Source organism: Mesoplodon mirus (genome assembly GCF_964341445.2).
Source record: "Mesoplodon mirus genome assembly, chromosome: 12".
Taxonomy (NCBI): Eukaryota; Metazoa; Chordata; class Mammalia; order Artiodactyla; family Ziphiidae; genus Mesoplodon; species Mesoplodon mirus.
The window spans coordinates 11,815,015-11,837,943 of record NC_138988.1 but is presented as its reverse complement, the minus strand read 5'-3'; the positions used below and the strand labels follow the sequence as shown (position 1 = coordinate 11,837,943).

General features: G+C 42.6%; 1 protein-coding gene across 1 annotated transcript in view; it reads left to right on the top strand.

Moving 5' to 3' along the window:
- The window catches only part of ITPR1 (inositol 1,4,5-trisphosphate receptor type 1), a 329,901-nt gene that overhangs the window by 27,308 nt on the left and 279,664 nt on the right, over positions 1 to 22,929 (top strand). Inside the window, exon 4 of the mRNA XM_082638311.1 lies at positions 1,549 to 1,619. Coding sequence (XP_082494437.1) covers positions 1,549 to 1,619 — 71 coding nt within the window. The remainder of the gene's footprint in view (positions 1 to 1,548; positions 1,620 to 22,929) is intronic.

Genomic DNA, 22,929 nt, shown 5'->3' with positions numbered 1-22,929 from the left:
GTTTGAGAGCTTGATGATAAATTAACCCAGTCCTGCACTGGATTCCAAGGCATTCCCCCCAGCCCCTGCATACACATATTATATTTGATCTGGTGACATTACCTTATTTATACTCACAGAGGCTCATTGACTCTTGACTTTCTGCTCTTAATTTTTGCATTACAATTCAGGCTGTGACCACACTGTCCCTCTTGTTGATGCAGAGAGGTCTTGTGTCTTGGAGCTGAAGGAGGCAAATTGCTGGTGGGACACTTTTGATTCATCCACCAAATAGATACTGAGTACCCAGCCTGGGCAGGAAGTGTGCTGGCCCTGGGCACCTCTGGGCCACAAAGCCGGCAGCTCTCTGCCCTCATGGAGTTCGTAGCCTAGTGCACCATTTGTGTTTCAGCCCAGCGATACTGGGGGGACAGAGGAGAGGCAGAGAGGGCCTGGGGCAGGAAAGGCTTGAGGGCCTTCATGGAGAAGATGGGGGCTCTGAATCAGGGTCTTGAAAGACGTGCAGGACTTTAGGAGTTGTCAGGGAATTTTGGAGGAAGGAGCAGTAAGATCTAAGGCCGGGTATTTAACAGTACGTTGCCTTTGGGATAAGACACAGATTAATGGAAGAAACCCTGGAAAACCATATTAACTGGGAGCAAATTCTGTGGTCACTTGGAAAATGAGCCAGTCTTACCAATACCACTTTTAGGAACTTGGAAAAGTCATTTAAACTCCTCAGAGCTTCAATTTCCTCATCTGTTCAAACAGAAATATTGTTTTAAAATCGCTTCTTCTAAAAGCATTGTACAAGTTGGATTGTTCAGTTGGGACTTTAAACACGAGGGCTTTATATATAATTTAGGGCTGGTTATTTATCTGTAATTTTTGCACTAGTTGCTTTTGAAGCTCCAAAGTCCTTTCTTACTTCGATGCTTTTGTATGTGGGGTTCCCTCCCCCCGAAAACGCTCCCCTCTTCTTCATCCCCCACCTTGATTTCAGTTTCCAATAGCTCCAGTTTTCCCTCTTCCACCAGCAGCTTTTCAGATGGCCTCAGGCACAGTTAGTTTCTGGCTGTATTTTGTTCTCTTCCCTTACAGCCTTTGGTTTATATTCTTGTTATCAGTTTGTCTTTGTGGCTCCTGCATGAACTAGCCTTGAGCTCCCTAAGGGCAGGGGCCTGGCTTCTACTCATCTTCACATCCCAGGGCCTAGCTCAGTGCCTGGCATGGGGTGGGCCCCTCAGCTACCGTTGGTTGAGCGCGCGGATCCCTTGCTATGCCCCCGACTTGAGCATTAGTGCGTGCTGTGCTCAGATCTCTCATGGCTGCGGGTAAGAGAAAACAGTAGCTGAATGTGTCCGTTGCAGAAGCAGAGTCTTGGGTGTTTGGATGAGGTTTAGCTCCCTACATAGGAAACCTCTAGTGTCAACAGCTCCCTGGCAGGAGAATAGGGCAGCCTAAGTTTTGTGCAGGAACAGCCCTGAGTGTTTGATTTTTGCATAGTGCTTAGGCTTTTATTTTCTTAGACTCGGCTTGGTACAACATTTATCTTTATTTTCTTTGCAGCCTGGTTGATGATCGTTGTGTTGTACAGCCAGAAACTGGGGACCTTAACAATCCACCCAAGAAATTCAGAGGTAAGTTGGTGACCTTCCCAGAGCGGGTCCCTTGACTCATTTGAAAATTCATGAAGTGTGTTGCTCTGTGTGGATTTAGTTTTTTTAAAGCAGTCGTAGGTTTATTTGCTTACATATTTTTTAAAAGTATGATACCAATTTCAAGCTTTCTGACCTCTTGAAAATGCATAAATAAGTTCAGTGTCAAGATTGGGTTGGCTTGTATTAGGGCCTTCATTTGTCTCTTGAATACATGTTGGTAAGTGCTAATTCAGTTTAAAGCCTCACACTTGTGCAGATATGTCCAAACAAACAGGATTTCTGGATTGAGTCACAAGGAATAAGTGTTATTTCAGCAGATCTTGCTGTCCCTTTGGGGGTTTGATATCCTTAGATACCTCGCCTTGGAGTGAGAAGTTCTTGATTATTACTTACTTTTTGAGTTAAAAGGCATAGGTGGGACAGCTTTCCTGCTGGTAGCCTAGCAGTGTTGGCTTTCTTTGTAGGCCTCTTGCGTTTGATGCCTTCCTTGGAAGGTAGCTTAGTTTATTCCAGGAGGTGTTTAAAATATAATTGTTATCTTAAAGTGAGAAACATTTTGTTTTTATTTTTTGCTGTTACTGTGGTTAGTGGTTCTCAGCCCTGGCTGTGTAGTAGAATTATCTGGGAGAGATTTTAAATTACATGGCTGCCCAGGGCCCCACTCCAGACCAATTGAAGAATCTCTCAAGGTTGTGGCCTAGGCACTGGCATTTTTTTTTTTTTTTTTTTGCGGTATGCGGGCCTCTCACTGTTGTGGCCTCTCCCGTTGCGGAGCATGCGCAGGCCCAGCGGCCATGGCTCACGGGCCCAGCCGCTCCGCGGCATATGGGATCCTCCCAGACCGGGGCACGAACCCGTATCCCCTGCATCGGCAGGCGGACTCTCAACCACTGCGCCACCAGGGAGGCCCAGGCACTGGCATTTTTAAGGCTTTCCATGTGATTTTTATATGCAGCCAGGGCTGAGAACCCACTGGGTTAGGTATTTGACTGATGGCTTCAGTCCCAAAGAGTTTAAACCTTGCTGTTTGCAGATTGTGTCCTTTGCGTTATAAGTTCTTATTGTTAGGTGATATAGAAACTGTTTGAGTTTTTTGGATAAAAGCTAAAGAAATTAGAATAAAATAGGAGGCAGACGTTCAGATGGGGGGAAGCCATTTGGAAGACGTTCAGTGTTGAGCTGCATCCAGTTGGCATGAGTCTGCCAGCAGAATGTTTTCACCTGGGGGGTGCTGGTGGGACACTGTTAAAAAAAAAACAATTGTTGGCGTAAGCCTGATGTGACAGGGACCTGAGGCTCCTGTTGCCTCTGTTGCCTTTTTCTTCTCAGTTCCTGTTCCATGTCATCTTCCAAAACAGAATCCTGAATGCAGCAGAAAGATTTGATCCAGTGATCATAATCCAGTCGCTCACTCAGAGAATTAATTCCCTACTCTGAATTCTATAATGTGCTGCAATTTATCTTTCAAAAGAGCCAAGAGTGATAGACTTGAGCCAGGAGTGATGGAGAGATAACGTGCTAAGGGCTCTGCAGGCATTTTTAGCTCTTGGAGGGCTCTGTTCTCCCTGGGAGGGGATCGAAGCCCTCAAAGTTAGAGGTTTAGCACCTTGTCTGGACTCACAGAGCTGGTGATGGGTGCAGTAGGAGCTGGGCTTGTCAACTTGGGCTGCACAGAGAAATCACCTGGGGGACGTTCAGAAATAACACGTATGAGCTCCACTTCCAGAGATTCTCATTTAATTGGGCATTTGAGATATTTTGAAAGCTCCCGGGGTGAGTCTCCTGGGCAGCCTAGGTTAAGAACCACTGCTAATAGAGCCTGAGCTGTAAACTCCCGGCTTTATTACATAGCAGGGAGCTGGTCCACACATTGCTTTTGCAGCAGGGACCAAGTGAAGGGATGAGAAGCTTATTGCTTGGGTCCAATGTGAGCTCTTATCCCATTCTACACCCAGGCTCTGGGAGTTGGGAAAGGAAGCTGAGAAAGATGTTAATGTACTGTACAAAGTTAACCAGTGGCTATTTGAATACAGGTTTAAAACGTTAAAATAAACAGGACCATAGCCAGGGGAAGTCAGGAGAGATATTTGTTTTCCTGGCCCTAGGGTAAAAGTGCCTGGTGCTTAGATATACACCTGGTGGCTGATTGAAAGGGATTGTTCTGAGATAAAAGTGACAGTCCGATAGAGGCCATTTAGAGAGAACCAAACTCCGTTTATGGCCTGGCCTGGTTCTACAGGTGGTCACGTGACAGTGACTTAATTTGTTGACTGTCTTCCCCCATAAATTAAAAATAAAGGTTTCTAGGTTGTGAGGTGCTTTGTACTTGTGGGAAATCTGGTTCAAAACAAGCTTTGCTGCAGGCTTTGTGAATGTAGGTCACGGCTGCCTAAATTCCTTGTGGTGAGCCGGAGGCGCTCTGCACACAGGTGAGGGGCCCAGGCCCATCTCCCTTCGCAGCCGCTGCCATGCCAGGAAGGTCTCTTCCAGCTTGGAGCCCGGGCGACGTTTTCCAAAGCAGCCTTTCAATTCTGGTGTAGCGTACTTTGAAACATTTTTCTCTAAAATGAAGAGAAAGATCTCTCTTTAGAAAGGGATGACTGCCTTTCCAAATACAAGTCTATTTTGAAGTTGAGGTCATTTTTTTTTTTTTTTTTTTTTTTTTTTCTTTTTGCGGTATGCGGGCCTCTCACTGTTGTGGCCTCTCCCGTTGCGGAGCACAGGCTCCGGATGCGCAGGCCCAGCGGCCATGGCTCACGGGCCCAGCCGCTCCGCGGCATATGGGATCCTCCCAGACCGGGGCACGAACCCGTATCCCCTGCATCGGCAGGCGGACTCTCAACCACTGCGCCACCAGGGAGGCCCTGAAGTCATTTTGATGTTTAGAAATGGTGCATAGGGCAGTTGGGCAATTTGGAGGCATTTCTAGCCCATTGCCTTGCTGTGCCATTGCACCTCAAAGTTTAACAAACACATATGGAAAAGTGAGGTGCTGGCTTGAGGCCGCATAGGATGATGGAGTCTTTATCCGAGCAATCAGCTGAGCTACATTTAGTCATTTGGGTTTGCTGTCGCTTCCATTGTTTCCTTGCCAAGTTATTTCCTATATTGAGAACCATCATAAACCTGTTCTTAAGTAAATGGAAGCCAAAGGCCTATTTATCTAATACTCCCTGTGGCTTCTGACTTTGGGTTTTTAATTTTGTGAGCTCCTCTTGAAATCTGCTACCCTAGTGGTTAATAGCATAGGCTGTGGTATCAGGCTTCCTGTGTTCAAATCCAAGTTCTACTCATTCTTAGCTACGTGACCCTGGACAAACGGCTTAACCTCCGTGAACCTTGGTTTTCTCATCTGCAAAATGCAAGATGGTTTGTTTGTTTGTTTGTTTGTTTTTAAACCACAGCTTAGATCTGTTTTCTGGTGATTTGGCTTCACTATTTTTCCAGATGTCATTATTCCTATTATTTATTTATTTATTTTTGCTGTGTTGCGTCTTCGTTTCTGTGCGAGGGCTTTCTCTAGTTGTGGCAAGCGGGGGCCACTCTTCATCGCGGTGCGCGGGCCTCTCACTATCGCGGCCTCTTGTTGCGCAGCACAGGCTCCAGACGCGCAGGCTCAGTAGTCGTGGCTCACGGGCCCAGTTGCTCCGCAGCATGTGGGATCCTCCCAGACCAGGGCTCGAACCCGCGTCCCCTGCATTAGTAGGCAGATTCTCAACCACTGCGCCACCAGGGAAACCCTGCAAGATGGTTTAAGTCCCTCCCTTATAAGGTTATTGTGACGATTAAATGTGTGTTCCGCATTTAGTACTGAGGGAGCCTGGCCCTTAGTTAAGGGCTCAGGAAGCCTTAATTATCCCTGTCTTTTTGTTCTTAGTTCTTAGTACAGAGCCTGATACTCACATATGGTGGCAGAAGGGAAAGTAACTATATGTGAATTCTTATGTGTGGTTCCACTTTTTGTCTTTAAATGCTTCTGTGGTTAGGGGTGTGTACCTGGACCCCGTGAGCCTAGATTTGAGGCCCAGTGTTCCCCTATACAAGCTGAGTGATCTTGATAGATGACTTAAATTTCTAAGCTTGTTTCCTTACTTATGCGATGGGGGAAAAAGGATTCCTTCCTCATAAAGATAATAGGATTGAAGATAATATGGGTAAAGAGCTAAACAGAGTAGTTGGGTCCACAAGGCTTGCTCAGTGACTGGTTGCTGTTACTTTTCACAGTAGATGCAGAAGAGTCAAACTACTGAACACACTTGCTTCTTTCTGATGAGTAAAAGTACATTTCCAAGTGAATTGCTTTTTTTGTGATTCCTTTGACTATATCTCCTGCCCCTAACATTGTCTGTAGGAAGAAGAGATTGGCTGCACATCTGTTTCACATAAGCCGAGGCTTTTTCATTATCGGAATGAATTTTGGACCGTGTCCTTGCCCTCTAGGTGATGAGAAGAGCTGAGATGTAGAATAATTCAGTTACTTTAGTCCTTTTGTTAATGTGATACCATATTAAAGCACCAGTGTCCATGGAAGGGAAGGCAGAATCTCTTTTCTTCCTGATTTGTGTTGCTTTGCCCATAATCTTAAAAGAATAGGGAAGGCAAACATCAGATTGAAACTGGGAATAGAAGCTTTGTGGTTAGTGATTTCCTGTCTCTATGTTATCTTTTCCTTTTCACTCCCACCCATCCCTTCCCCCTAGTAAATATATCAGCATCTTCTGCAAAGAAAAGATGGAAACTAACAACCATCGTCCATTTTGATCCTAGGATCTCTGCTGTTTTAAGTATAACCTTCAGCACTGTTGGCGTGGAAATAAGAACTGGGGCTTTTGGGAAATAAGAGAGGCTTTGGTGTTGATGCGGTTTACTGTGTAATCTCCTTTTTCAGACTGGGGCAGTGGTCCAGTTCTTGCCCTCAAAACTTGATCTTTTCCATTTATGTCAAGAGGCCAGTCTTGGCCCCAAATTCTTGATCTTGTACAGATGCTGTCGTATCAGTGTCACCAAGGTGTGAGAGGTTTTTAACCTTGTAGCTGAGCCTTTAGTTTCAGAAGAAAAGCTGTTTGTAAGAAAACTCAGTGAAAGATGGGGAGAAGTTTAGTTTGGGCAGGGAAAGGGGAGGAGAAAGGAAGCCTTCTGATGTCATTCACTGCTTCATGTGAATTGGGGAACAGCTCAGAGATCAGGCTGAAAGTGTGGATGTGTTAGGTAAGTATCACCCTTGTCCCCTGTGCTTCGTCCTTCTCCCCTAATCAAGTTGGTTTCAAGCGCAATAATCCACTAGGTGGATGTATTATGAACATGAGTGTTCAGCTCAACAAGCACTGAGGTCCTACTGTGTTCCAGCTGCTGGTTTTGGTGATAAGGGAAGGCAGGATGAGTTGAACACAGTCCCCCTGGCTTTTTGAGAGTCTTAAGGTGTCTTGGAGAAACAGACCCACATTATCAATAACAGTAGCCAACAGTAATAGAGCATTTACTTGTGCAAAGCATTTCCCGTGGATTCTCTCTTTTAGTCTGGTCACCTTCCTGTGAGGTGTAGGTATCAGTGTTCCCATTATGCAGGTGAGGAAATTGAGGCCCTAAGAAATTGAGTAACTTGCCCATAGTCACTTAAATGTCCCTTCTTCGAATGATTATTATCATTACACAAACATTTATTGGTTGCCTCCTGTGCACCAGCCATTTATGTCCCAGGGAGGAAAGATAGAGACCTTGTCAAGGAAGTCAATGCCAATACACAGTTAAAATGTTTCAGGGCTGTGTTGAGAGTAATTTGTCCACGTGACAGCTGTTTATATGCAAGTAGAGGCCCAGCAGGTGAAATATCTTTCTATAAAGTAGGAAAGTTGCCCTTGTAATTTAGTAGTTTGTTGGAGCAAAGTAGATGATGACACTTTTCACGTGTTCTCTCTCCTTGAGCTTTGCAACACCTTCTCAGCCCAGGGTGTATCTGTTTTATCCCTGATGCCATTTTGGCTGACAAGGGTTGAGGATCTGGCCCAGCATCACATGATGTGTGAGTGTCAGAGTCAGGCCAGAACACTCTTGCAAAGGCTTGGACCCAGTGCTTTGTCTTCCCTCTGCCCTATGGACCCTTCCCCACGCAAAGCACAAGGGTTCCTTCAAGCCGTTGTCACCTGCAGTCTCTAAATGGGAATGGACTAGGTTATTACTTTTCTGCTGTCTGCCCACACTCTTTCTAGCATTAAGTTAGGACCATATAAATGAGGAAGAAAGCCCACTGCAAGATAGAAGACCACTTGGACCCTTTAACTTAATGCGTTTTTTTTTTTCAAAGAGATTTCTATTATATTTAGCCAAACATATGCAACTACGTTATATCAATAGTTTCTGGTAATGATAATGAGTTGATTTCAATGTCTTTAATGGCAGTTCCCAAAATATTTTCTAGAAGTTAAAACCGACAACTATCCACATTCTTTGGAAAGATGCTAACAAAGGATATATTCATAAACGTTTTTTTCAATTCCTGATTCAGTGGGCTGGGCATACATTTATTATCTTTGGTGGTAGACTGCAGTAATGAGTAATGAGTCTTCTTTCTGAGGTCAATGGTTGTCAAATCTTTTGATTTCATGATTATGGTTTTAATAATCTTTAATAATCTGGGTTCTTCCTTATTTTAGATTCTTTACCATCAATTAAATACATTTTCCTTTTTTTTGAGTTTTAAATTTCCTCTTTATTGTCTTGTTCTTTTTTTTTCTGCTTTATAACAAATTTAATCAGTTATACATATACATATGTTCCCATATCCCCTCCCTTTTGCGTCTCCCTCCCACCCTCCCTATCCCACCCCTCCAGGTGGTCACAAAGCACCGAGCTGATCTCCCTGTGCTATGCGGCTGCTTCCCACTAGCTATCTACCTTACATTTGGTACTGTATATATGTCCATGCCGCTCTTTCACTTTGTCACAGCTTACCCTTCCCCCTCCCCATATCCTCAAGTCCATTCTCTAGTAGGTCTGTGTCTTTATTCCTGTCTTACCCCTATGTTCTTCATGACATTTTTTTTTCTTAAATTCCATATATATGTGTCAGCATACAGTATTTGTCTTTCTCTTTCTGACTTACTTCACTCTGTATGACAGACTCTAGGTCCATCCACCTCATTACAAATAGCTCAATTTCATTTCTTTTTATGGCTGAGTAATATTCCATTGTATATATGTGCCACATCTTCTTTATCCATTCATCCGATGATGGACACTTAGGTTGTTTCCATCTCCGGGCTATTGTAAACAGGGCTGCTATGAACATTTTGGTACATGACTCTTTTTGAATTATGGTTTTCTCAGGGTATATGCCCAGTAGTGGGATTGCTGGGTCATATGGTAGTTCTATTTGTAGTTTTTTAAGGAACCTCCATACCGTTCTCCATAGCGGCTGTACCAATTCACATTCCCACCAGCAGTGCAAGAGTGTTCCCTTTTTTCCACACCCTCTCCAGCATTTATTGTTTCTAGATTTTTTGATGATGGCCATTCTGACTGGTGTGAGATGATATCTCATTGTAGTTTTGATTTGCATTTCTCTAATGAGTAAAGATGTTGAGCATCCTTTCATGTGTTTGTTGGCAGTCTGTATATCTTCTGTGGAGAAATGTCTATTTAGGTCTTCTGCCCATTTTTGGATTGGGTTGTTTGTTTTTTTGTTATTGAGCTGCATGAGCTGCTTGTAAATTTTGGAGATTAATCCTTTGTCAGTTGCTTCATCTGCAAATATTTTCTCCCATTCTGAGGGTTGTCTTTTGGTCTTGTTTATGGTTTCCTTTGCTGTGCAAAAGCTTTTAAGTTTCATTAGGTCCCATGTGTTTATTTTTGTCTTCATGCGTTTTTAACAAGGTGTGGGGTACTCTGTCTGTGACCTGCAACATTTTTTGAATCCTATTTGTAATGCAAATGAGGGTCTGGTCTGGGGCAGTATAACCCTGCCTCTGGGCATCTCCTGAGTCACATGTTGGCTGATGACTCCTGCTTGCTCAGCACGTGTCCCCTTTAAAAGATTGACAGCCTAGGAATCATGGTCTCAGGATGATACTGGGTTGAGGAGTGTGCTGGTTGGCAGTGACAAACCACTCTGGATCTAAAGCATGGCTGTGAATTTGAGGATCAGACTTAGGGTCTTTTCATTTTTATTGGACTCTTCTTTTTCTGCAGTCCCAGAATCCTTGCACTGTGTCAGCCCACCTATTAGGGGACTTGTGGATTTAGTAAGATGGCTTGGTTGGGAGAGAGAAAGAAGGGTTTCCCATCTCATGCAAGCTCTTTGTGAACTGGCCTGGGATCTCCCAGCAGTTTTGAAGGGAGCCTCAAATAAGAATGGCATTTTTCATGATCCAGCGATGAGAAGTATTTGAGTACCAGCAACCTGCTTATCTGATTGATCACAGTCTTACCTGCGATTTAGGCTGAGGTGGGGGATGGTTCTTCGCAGATGTGGGAAAACTGCTAGCCCTGGAGTAGAGAGCCCCAGCTGACCTGGGAGCTAGCGCCCCGCCCGGGCTCTGCCACCAACCACTGTGACGCCGTGGGGGAGTCGCTGCATCTCTCCGGGCCTCCGTTTTCCCATCTGCTCAATGGAGTTTAGCTGGAAACTGTGATCAGCGCCAGAAATAGGCCGGTGAGCATTTCACAAGGCAGCATTGTTGTCCAGGAGCCTCGTGCTATCCAGAAGTAGGTTTCTATTTCTTTGGGATTACAGGTCTTCTTCGTCAAGATAAGACGAATGGATGGAAACAGCCGGGCCTTATTCTGAGGCCAAATGGGGACACGGCCTGGATCTTGGGTCACAAAGGTCACCTGGACTAGGGTGGCCATAACTAACTCATAGGCTCAGCTTTCTTTCACACCCGCTCTCCTTCCCTGCCCGTTGTCTAACTGTTGCTAAGCAACATTATTTCTCCTTTTTTTTTTCTTTTGGCAAGGCCTCGAAGGAATGAACCCATATCTTACTTAGTTTTAAATACCCACATGCGAAGGGGAGGGCCTCCCTTAAATTTTGTTTGTTCTTTTGATTCTAATCCACGATGGGCCTTTCCCAGTGGGGCTGAGTTTTCTGCCTGTCTTGTTATAAATAAGGCAGAAAAGTCAGTCTATTTAAGGTGCTTGTCAAGTATATGCCTTGAAGCATATTCAAGGTTTTGTGTGTGCGAGCAGCTGCTTTGTGGGAACGTCTCTTGCAACGTGTTCCGCATTCACAAAATCAATTCAAATTTAATAAAAAGATTAGTAGGTTTTTTTATAATCTTCATTTCAGATTTACCCGCTTATCCCAATCTTGAACCAACAGACTCCATCTAAAGGGAGCGACACTGTAATTTAAATCAATTCCCCGGACACCATGGAAGGGTCCCAGCGTGTTCCACGGTCACTGGGGTGATGCCTGCTCCGTGATTATACTGGAGTCCCACACACTACAAGTGGCCCTCGCTGGATTCCTGCCTACTTGCTCCAAGCTTTGAGATGCGTGTCTGAAGGTGCTGGGTATCCCGCACGTGGACACAGGAGAGCTTTATACTCCGTTGCCTTGGATAGCTTCCTTTCTGAATAGCTGAGTCACCCATGGGAGAATAGACCCCACACCTCTGTTTTACATTCATTTACTCATAATAATTCATTTGCTAATAGAGAGCAAATTTCAGCTCTCTATGCATAAAGTGCTTCCAGTGTAAGGGATGTGTTTTCTTTGTCATCTGATTGAATCTCGGTATTGCTGTTGTGGCTTCCTCCATTGAGGGCAAAATTGATTTGGACAGAGAGCATGTGTAATTGCATCATACTGTTATATGGTTCTCCTGAAAGCAGAGCATGGTGGTTGATGAAGGACTTTTTCTTTTGGTGAAGGCTTTTCTAATCCTGTCTTCAGAGCACTGATGAAGTTATGTGGTGAATCACTTGGGTTTATGATAATTCTTTCCCTCCCTTTTTTGACAGATGAGGAAATTAGAGAGATTTAGGTCGTCTCCTGGGCTCAGAAAGCAATTCTGTGTCAAAATTGGGATTGGGACACACCCTGGGTCCCCACCCACACTATCTTTTAGGCTGCTGTGTTTGAACAATGGATTTAAAAAAAAATTCTTTTTATCCTGTCGCCTTGTGTCATTAATGATAATGTGTTTTCCATAAGTGCAAATAATAGTGAATACCATGTTTAGTGCTTACACATGTTAATGAAATTTAATCTATTTATTTAATTTGTAGAGTTTCCTTTACATACGTTAATTTATTTAACCTTCATAACAACCCATAAGGCAGCTACAGAGCTATGAAGTCTTGCCCTCCTTTTATAGATGAGGAACTAATGTACAAGAGGTTGAGTGGTGGGTCCAAGTTACACAGCTCGAAGTGGCAGAACCAGGATTTGAACCCAGACAGTCTGACATCAGAAGCCTTCCTTTTAATACCTACTCTAAACTGCTTTAGAAGGAGACGGGCCTTTGAGTATTCCTTTGCCAAATTACTGGATTCCTTCTTAATCACTTTCTTCCTCTACTGCCCCGAAATATGGCATTCTGAAATGCGTTGCCCAGGAGCAAATGTCTGCGTGCTAGAGGTACATGCTAACTGCCTACTTAGCCTTCAGTGTAGTGTGTATCACAGCTGTCTTCTACTTTTGTCTCCCCAGCTAGATTTTGGAGCACCTGGAGGGACCAGATTTTGCCCTGCCCTCTTGGCCCAGTGCCCGGCATAATGCTGGTCCTTAGATAAAAGCTGGTTGAAAAGGAATTAGTGCTTGTTCTAAAATGGTTTTCACTGTTCCCGGTCCTTGCAGCGTTTTTTGCTGATGACATTTCAGGTTAACTGAAGGCTAATTTTTTTCCTACGTGGATGCTTGATGCTGTGCTATAACCTGTCTCCAAACTACCTGAGTCTGGAAAGATTTTTGAACAGATTTCTTATAGTTGACTTGTCTTCTCCCTGGAATGTGGACTGGCTTCATCCTCTGAGGGTGCCTTCTCCTTGACCTCCCCCAGTGTTTGATCTTTTTTCTCTCTTACGCCCATAGTTTTGAGATTCCTTGGCTTCATTCAATACATGATCATGAAAAACAAACAATAATTCATTCCCTTCCTCCTTCGTGCCTGGTCTTCTGGCAGAGTCATGGTATGCCTTTGCTCTTGACTGTTGGAGCGCTCCTGTGGTGTGGTGGTGTATTATCCCCACTGTACAGTTGGGTACCCTGAACCTGGAGAGGGTCAGTAACCAGTCTGGACCAAGCTGGGATTTGAACCCATGTCTGGAGTGTTCTTGACAATGTCTCTACTCATCCATTCAAGTGAATCAATAGAGTTGTACTTCTCAAGAAGCATCTGGGGGCTCTTATCACATCCTGGGTTCCACATTTAAGAGTCATACTGCTCAATGGGAATACAGCTAAAGGAGGGGTAACCAGGAGCATAGGTCCCAAAGTGATGGCATTCATGCTGAACGGTGAGTAACCGAGAGAACTTGAGACATTTTAGACTAACCGGGCAACAACAATTCTCACCTAAGTTGCTGCAGTGGTCTCCTTGCTGGTTTCTGCATTTTCCTCTCTGTCTCCGTTGGGCCTGAGTGTTGGGGCCCCTCCCATCCATTCCCTGCGCCTAGAGGAATCAGCGCAGGTCTCATGATGTCACTTGGTTGCTTGGCGCCCTTGGTGGTTCCCTGGTTGTGCTTAGGATAAAGGACATGCTTTCGGGGTTCACAGGGCCCTGCATGAGTCTCCCTGCTTACCTCTCAGCCTCACCTGCAGTCCCCCCCCTCCACATTCTGTGTTCCTGCCACATCGAGTCATTTCGTCCTGGCAGTCAGGGTACTCGCCTTGCGCTCTGAGCCTTTGCGTGCCCTTTATCTTCTCTCTGAAATGATCTCCCCATCTCTGTCATTCCTCCTGGGACCCCCTAGTCTTTCTCATGCCCACTCATCCTTCAGACCTCAGGCATCCCCTGTGGAGGGTCTTTGTCGACCCTGTGTACACATAGGCTGCTCCTTGTCAGCCCGGACCCTGGAGCCAGGCTGCTAGGGCTTGACTCTCAGCTCTGTTTTATGCTAGTCATGTCAGCTTGAACCTCTCAGTATCTCCATTTCCTCATCTTGAAAATGGGAAGATTATTATATGCACCTCATGGTGTTTCTGTGAGGGTCAAAGGAGCCAGTCCATGTTAAGTACTTAAAGGAGTGCCTTTCCTGTCCTAAATGCCCTAAAATTGTTGGCTGCTCTTGCTGGTGTATGACTTCCCTGTTACCCACTCCACTCATCGTGTGCTCGGAAGATGTGCCTGTCTCCTCTAAGGCTTTGCACAGGCCCTGGCCTGTGGTAGGCTCTTGCATATTTGTAGAATGAATGAAGAAAAACCTCTAAGGCATCGCTTCTGAAACTTGAATGGTCACCTGGGGATCTTGTTACAATGCAGATTCTAATTCAGTAGGTCTGGGTGAGGCTTGAGATTCTGCATTTCTGACAAACCCTCATGCTGATGCAAGGCCCGAAGGGACAACTGACAGTTGTCTTCTCTTACTGTGAGGCTGTCATATGAAGGGATGTTCTGAGCCCAGAACAGTAGAGAATTAGGGCCAGCAGAGGAAAGTGACCAGAGGCAGAGTTTTCGATTTTAGGAATGTGCTTCTGACTGTAATAAATGCTGAGCCATTGCTTAGGGAAGAGGCCTGCTTCAAATTACTGAGTTTCCTCTCATTCATAGTGGTCTGAGCATCTGTCAGGGATCTTGGAGACGATTTCTGCTCTGGGACAGAGGTTAGGTAGATGATCCCATCTGACCGTAAGTGTCTGTGTTTTCCCACCAAAGGACCCAGCTGTTTCTTCTGTTTTTGCTTCCCGTGGAAGCCCTGTGTTTGGGGGCATTGGGTCAGCAAAACAGCTGGGGAGAGTACAGACACGCTGTCCACATGAGTAGCTCTCAGGGAACCAAGTATGTTCAGTTCAATGGGTAGAAAACAATAGGTAGTAGTGGAAAGATGGAATTATTGAATATTTGAAAAGGTGAGCAAATATAAAAATCCAAAAACCTTTTTGGATCAAGATCCTGCCAGATCTGGTTTAAATGAATAGGTAAGATGTACTGGGGAGGCCGTGGGCATAGTGGTTGAGAGTGCTGGCTCTGGAGTTGGACTTGGGCTCAGGTCCCTGCCCCACCTCTCATTAGCTGTGTGACCGTGGGCAAATTACTTAACCTCTCTACACCTTAGTCTCCCCAACTGGTAACTAAGGTTAATAATAGCATGGAACTGATGGGATTAATTTAAGGTGAGGTGATGCACGTGTGTAACACCGTTGGCAGCATGCCTTGCACAACCTAAGCACTTAATATGTGGTAGCTGAGTAGCTCTTGTGGCTAAATTTGCAATTAACAGCTTTGAGGACATCTCTTAGGAACATCAGACATTGCCCTTCAGACGTTGATATGTCCGTTTTAAAACTTCAGCATGTGGAGTGTACAAAGATATCCATGGCCAGACACACTTTAACCTTTCTGCATTTCTTGTACTTTATTGAACGAGTTAATGAACAAGAGGGAGCTCGAGAGCTTGCAGCCTTCTGAAGAGAAACCAAAGGCCTTTCTCTACTTACACAAGCCTTGATCAGGGCCTCACTTACTGATGGGGCGTTCACTTGAGATGGCAATCCTGCCTTATGTATAGAATTACAGGCCCAGCCGAGAGAGGAAGTTGTGTTTATCTTAACCCAAGCAGCAGGCACTCCGACCGCTCTTGACAGACAGGAGGAAGATATTGCCAATCTGCTCTTTTCCTGAAACCCCCCACCCTACTGTGTGTTTTTTGTAAGTTCAGAGGGGTGCCTGCCAGTTGGCCTGCAGAGTGACATTCTCTACCTGGCTCTGAGGACAGCTGAGCTTCCAGGAGAAGGGATATCCAGCGGCTGCTTCCTTGGTACTGTTGGCTAAGGCAGAAGCCAGCGTGGCTCCTAGAGAAGGCAAGAATTGTGCTTGTGTCCACTGGTTTGGGGAGAAAAGTGGAGAGTGGCCACAGGTGTGGGGAGAAGAATGTGTCCCTTCAAAGAGTCCGTCTTTTTTCCCTGACAAAGCAATAGCTGGAGGTCAGGGCAGAAAAACTCCAATTAGAGCAGTTGCAATAATTGAGAAAATAAGGTTGGGCAATTATTTCTCTTATTGATATTCAGAAGTTCCTTTTTTCATGTGGTATTTTTCCAGGTACATTTGAGTTCCAATTTGGGTACTTCTGAAATGTCTGGATATTTTGTGCTGCTAAAATTATATGTGTCTAAAAATGTTATCAGTGATGACACTTAAGTATAAGCTCACTTGGACTTAATGCTAGCAAGTTTCTGAGGCCGAGATCACCCCCTCCCCCATATCCATTCTCAGAAACATGGCATTTCAGGTAAAGGTAGAAAATAGAATAATTCAGCCTAGGTTTAGCCATCACGTAGAGGCCTGCTCTTGAGAACTTTGCTTCGGTTTTGTTGACAAAGAATACTGGGGTTTTGTTGCCATAGTTTCAGTGAAAAATTTGACCTTAGCTACAATAACATACAGTTAGAAAGAACTAGCTAATCGGTTTTCTAAAATTAGTGTTCTCTAGTACATAAACCAGTAAGCACAGAGTATTTAATTAACTATTACACAAGGATATAAAAGCCCAGGGGAATGCAGTCCCTTGATCCGGTCAGGGGGAGGAAGGAAACCCATAACTGTCCTTCACTGGTCTCTTGCAAGCTAGAAGAACTTTTCTTTTTTTTCTTCTTCTTCTTTTTTTAATGTTAGCGTTGACTTTATTTTCAGATCTTTCAGGAATGAATACACAAAGCTTGCTGAGAGAGCAAAACAGAATATTCAGCATTATTTCCAGTTGTTCCTTGCGGGGTACAGACTCACAAGGCAAGAGCTGAAAATGATGTTGGGCCGCGATTCTCACAAGGACACTTGTTGGTGGTGTCGTAGTTGGCTTGGGGAGAAGGAGAGGCATTTGGAAAGCTATTTCCTGTCTGAAATCTTAGCAGCTAGGTTCTAGACTTTAGTTCCTTTGAATGCTGAATGTGTGATGAAGGGACCAATGCCCCTTTGTTGTCCCCTCATTCCGAGTTCTGAGTTCAGCTGTGTTCTTCCCTCAACCCCACAGTTAGCTGGTCACTGAGTGCCGACTGAGTGCCAAGAAAATGACCCGTATGTAGATTACGCAGAATTTGGCATCTCTTGTCATCTATCTATTAAGACCCCCTGCCTGCAGTAGCTCATCTTTTTGGCGATGGCTCACAATGTTACCAGTATTACATCAATCCATAAAGCTGTGTTAACATTTCTGGAGCGAGGAAGGTTTCAGCCTCTGTGGTTTCAGGGCATGTATTCAGATCCCTAGCTGACATTCTTGTCTAATTTTTCCACTGCCTGCCATGGCTGCTGCAGAGGTGTAATTGAGTTCGTCTCTTTGCCAAGTTTATTACTGTTTGAAAACATGGCTCAGGATTTTCTGGAACGTCCACTTTTGTATCTTCTTATCAATAACATCATGGTAAATGTTCTCTCTCAATTGCATTATTATGATTTCAACTTTTTCTCTTTTACCCAAAAACAATTCTTTCATAGAATTTGAAGTGTGGGCTATATTTAAGGGGCTATAAACTTTCTCCATTTGGTTTTTTCACCATTTTGCATGTTTCTGTATTGGCATCTTAACTATTGCAATGGAAAATATGTGCTTGGCAAGACTCTTAGAAACATAGTCTGAAAGTTCATTGGACTGTGCAAGCTTCTTGGCTATTTACAAGGTCGTCTACCTGAACAAATAGAAATGGTCCCTGCCCTTAAGGAATTTGCAATCTTATGAGGAGAGATGAGTGAGAACTACTTTGAGGATTATTCTTAGAGAATGTTGAATCCTAGACATGGTTTTATTTCCCTGATGTTCATTGTTTCCATGTATTCCATCAGGTCACTGTGCCCAAATCATTTGACTTCATCTTAATAATAGCTTAACTGTAGTGAGGTGGATGGACCTAGAGACTGTCATACAGAGTGAAGTAAGTCAGAAAGAGAAAAACAAATACCGTATGCTAACACATATATGTGGAATCTAAAAAACAGAAATGGTTCTGAAGAACCTGGGGGCAGGACAGGAATAAAGACACAGACGTAAAGAATGGACTTGAGGACACAGGGAGGGGGAAGGGTAAGCTGGGACGAAGTGAGAGAGTGGCATGGACTTATATACACTACCAAACGTAAAATAGATAGCTAGTGGGAAGTAGCCACAAAGCACAGGGAGATCATCTCGGTACCTTGTGACCACCTAGAGGGGTGGGATAGGGAAGGTGGGAGGGAGACGCAAGAGGGAGGAGATATGGGGATATACGTATGCATATAGCTGATTCACTTTGTTATACAGCAGAAACTAGGACACCATTGTAAAGCAATTATACTCCAATAAAGATGTTAGAAAAATAATAATAATAGCTTAAGAAAAAATGCAGTTAGAGAGCTTGTTGAAAACTGACAGCACACATTTTAAAGTACCTCCGGTTGACCTGGCTTTCACTACCTTTGTGTCCTCGGGCCCTTGCATTAATGTGGTTAATTGAATTGATGATTCTTAGCAAGTATCATTGTAGAGATTGAGTGTGTCCAGTTGGTTGGTGGAATGGTGAACTAGTCAGGACTCTTGGTTGTGGGTAATAGCCAGCTTGAACTAGCGCAACATAAAGGGGCTTTTATTGGCTCAAACAGCACTGGCTGAACAGCTGAATTGCATGCAGGGCAGGGATGCAACAGCGGCTCAGGAAGAGACCCATTCAGGCACTGAGTACCTTCAGCAGCCTGTGTCCATCTGTGGTCTCTTCCTCTCTCTGCACATCTGCTACTTTGTGTTCTCCTGTTCTCATCTAGTTTTGGTGTCAAGGTTATACTACACTCCTAAAAGGAGTTGTGCCATATTCCCTGTTTTTCTGTTCTTTGGGAGTGTTTGTGTAGCATTGGAATTAGCTCTTCCTGGAAACTATAAAAACCTATATGTTTTCTTTATAGCAAGATATACTACTTATCAGTAGACAATTTTCTTATGTCCTTAGAGGGCTATTTCTTCTTGGGTCAGTTTTGTAAGTTGTCTTTTTCTAGGAAGGTAGCCATGCCATCTAAGTTTTCAAACCTATAATATCCTTCTATTATCTCGCTAATCCCAGAAGTGTCTGGTTTGGGCCCTGTGGTAAGTTTAAGAGTCTCCCTCTCCCTCGTGATGTCCACTTTTAAACCCCCAGAACCTGTGAATATATTACCTTATTTGGTAAAAGGAACTTCACAGATGTGACTAAGTTAAGGGTCTTGAGATGGGAAGATTATCTTGGATTTCTGGAGGTGCCTAATGTAATCAGAAAGGTCCTTATAGGAGAGAAGCGGGGGGATTAGGGTTAGTAGTAGGCGATGTGAGGATGGAGGCAACAAGTTGGGTGATGTGGCCATGAGCCAGGGAGTACAGGAAGCTGGAAAAAGCAAGGTAATGGATTCTCCCCTGAAGCCTCTGGAAGGGGTACAGCCCTGCTGACAGTTTAATTTTAGATTTCATGACATTGAGAACATAGATTTGTATTGCTTTAAGCTACTAAACTTTGGTAATTTGTTACAGCATCAACAGGATTATTATAATAATAATCTGAATATTATTTGTTCTTTTTTTCTGGATAAGTGTTGGCACATTTTTCTGTCTTGTTAGCCTTCAAAGGAACACATTTTGGCTCTACTGATTCTGTTGTAGGTTGGTTTTGAAGTTCATTAATTTTTGCCTTTTATTTTATTCCTTCTGCCTTCTTTGGATTTATTCTGCTCTTCCTTTACTACTCTCTTAAGTTGGATAATCAATTCCAAATATTGAGCCCTTCTCACATTGTAATTCAAGCATCTAAAGTTGTAAATTTCTTTTAATATTGCTTTAGTTGCATCCTACCTATTTTGACATGTAGTATTTTTTATTCTTATTAAATTTTAAATACTTTCTTATATCTACTATCATTTCTTATTATCTATGAGTTATTTAGAAGTGTTTCACATTTTCAGTTGTATGGGGGATTTCTGGTTCTGTCTTTAAAAAAAATTTTTTTATGATTTAGTTGTATGTTGGTCAGACAGTATGATCTGTATCCTATCAGTTCTTTAAAACTGGAGTGGCTTGCTTTATGGCTTAGCATGTGACCTATTTCTATGCATATTCCACTGTGCTGGAAAGAATATGCTTTTTCCAGCCTGGGGTGCAATATCCTATATATGAGTTCATTAGGGTCTTTTTTTGTTGCTGTTTTTTGTATGCTGGATCTATCAAGACATTTCTTAAAATTTCCCACTGTTAATTTTCTGAGGTTATGGAACTGTTCTATATCCTAGCTGTGTTGGTGATTATACAATACATGTATGTGTTAAAAACTCGTAGAACTGTTTACCAAAGAAAAAGGTGAATTTAACTGTATGTAAACATTTCTTTTTTTTTTTTTAATTTTATTTATTTATTTTTGCTGTGTTGGGTCTTTGTTTCTGTGCGAGGGCTTTCTCTAGTTGTGGCAAGCGGGGGGCCACTCTTTATCGCGGTGTGCAGGCCTCTCACTATCGCGGCCTCTCTTGTTGCGGAGCACAGGCTCCAGACGTGCAGGCTCAGTAGTTGTGGCTCACGGGCCTAGTTGCTCCGCAGTATGTGATATCCTCCCAGACCAGGGCTCGAACCCTTGTCCCCTGCATTAGCAGGCAGATTCTCAACCACTGCGCCACCAGGGAAGCCCCAACATTTTTTAAAGGTTTAAAAAGTTCCCACTATTACAGTGGATTTGTAATTTTGTCTTGTAAGTTTTAAGTTTTTGTGGTTAGTTTTCTTAGTTTTTAGTTTATTGAAGTTATGTCAGTAAAGGCTAACACTTGTAAAATTGTTATAACTTCCTGATGAACTAAGTGTTTTATCATTATGCAAGGAACATTTTTATCTGTTTTATGTCTTGAAGTCTGTTGTTGTCTGTAATTAATAAACCCACACCAGAATTGTTTTAGTATATATTTGGTATAACTTGTTCTTTTAAATTATGTCTTTATGCTTTGGAGCTGTCTCTCATAAGCTGCACATAACCAGATTTTTAAAACTATTCTGACCATCTTTGTCTATTAATTGTCTATTAATTAATTAATATATACTCCATATATTGTCTATTAATTGTCATATTAATTGTCTATTAATTAATTAATATATACTCCATATATATTTGTTGTAATTACTGATGGTTTTGGATTTACAAACTTAGCTTGTGTTTTTCTTTTTTTACCTCATTTTTTTCTTTATTTTTTTCCTTCTTTAAATTTCATTGAAGGTTTTTTGTTGTTGTTGTTCTCCATTCCATTTTTTTCCCCTCTACCAGCTTGAAGGTTATACTTTATATGTTTACTATAGCAGTTACTCAAGATATTTTAATGTGTATTTAATTAAGCCTAACATACAATACAAGGACCTTAAAACATTTTGATTCCTGTCACCCTCTCTGAGTATATGCTCTGTTAGTACTTTATTTTTTATTTAAGCTTACATATTAGATATGATTTTTCATATTGTCTTTAAAAAAATTGACTTAACACGTTAGAATTTATCAGACTATCTGGGATAATTGTCTTTCTACCTCAGAAATGCCCTATAGAATTTAGAGGGTCTGCTAGTGGTAAATTCTCTTTTTTTCTTTGAAAATATTTGTTCTATTTTGTTTGTCTGAAAATTTGACTTTTATTCTCGAGTGATAGTTTTGCTTGGTATAGAATTGTAGGTGGATGGGTACTTTGTCTCAGCATTGCTGTTTTTTGGGGTTACATTTTTGCTGTTAAAAGCAATTGGCAGAAAGTTTGTATTTTTCTCTCTGGTTGATTTTAGGATCTGCTCTATGCTTTTGCTTATCTGCAGTTTTATCGGTATGATTCCAGGTGTTGGTTTGTTTTCATTTATCCTAAATGATATTTGTTAGATTCCTAGATTGAGGTTTTTTTTTGTTTTTTATAACAATAGTGGAGAATTCTGAGCCATTATCAATTGGAATACTTCCTTTCCCAGTCTGTCTGTTGTCTTTTGGAACTTTAGTTAGGTTATGTTTCTTAACCTCTTCATCTTTTCCATCTTTGCTCTCTAGCCTGTGCTCTGGATAGTTTTTCACCTCTATCTTTGTTTACTAATTCTGTTTTATTCTAAACTGCTGTTTATTCTTTGAGAGTTTAATTTCAATTCTGTTTTTCATTTCTAAAATTCTCTTTGTATCTTCTAAAAACGTTTGGTCATTCTTCCGTATTCCTCCATATTTTCAAGCCTCTATTTTACTTCTTGTTGCATAAAACAAAACAAAACAAAACATAGTGTTAAAATATTCTGTCTCTAAAAATTCCAGTTCTCTACAGATCTGACTCTGTTTTCTGTAGTGGCTTGCTCTAAAACTGGTGTCTTATTTCCCTGTGTGTTTTGTGATTTTGACTATTGCTTGTGTTTCATGGATTTTCATCTGTGGGAATTCTTTGAGGACTGCCGTAAAGCTCTGTTCCTCCAGAGAAAATTGTTTCCTTTTGCCGATTGCCTGAGGTGCCACAACTCAGGACTTCTTTAAATCAAATTCTCTGCCTAAGGTTTTCTTTAATTTTGTTTTGTTTTCTGCTTAGAGTTTAAAGATTTCCTGTATAGTGTGAATCTGGGTAACAAACAAGTATGAGAGCCCACTTGTGGTTACGAATTATAGGAGAGTTTCCTCTCCTATATCTAGTGCCGAAGTCAAGATAGACAAATTACTGGAGTAGGTTTCTTTGTTATTCATCATTGCTTTGGAGGTGTAACTCCTTGGGAGTCCAAGCTTTATGCAAGAGTCTCCTAGAAGACTTCTGACCTTGATTAGGCTCAAAACATTATCTCCTGTATCCAGTACAGCTATCAAAATGGAAGCCTGAAGTCAGCAGGTTTTCCAGATAACCACAGGGTGAATGCTAGCTTTAGGACTCATGCACCACCCAGGGGTCTTGCTTTCACTTCATTATTGGGTTCTTTGGATTCCCAACTAGCTATCTACTTCATTCAGTACATACTTCAGTAGGTGCCTTAAAATGTGTTTCAGTATTTCGTCTAGCTTTTTTTGTGTTTTGATTGAGAGGCTCATTCAGAACTGGTCACACTGTAAAAAAAATAGATGTGCACAATCTTGGCTTTTTACATCCTACAAAGTGTCATTTTCTGGGTGATGGAAAACATGGCTGCCAATAGCTCCTGAAATTTAGAATTTTACAGTTTTAATCATTGGAGAGAG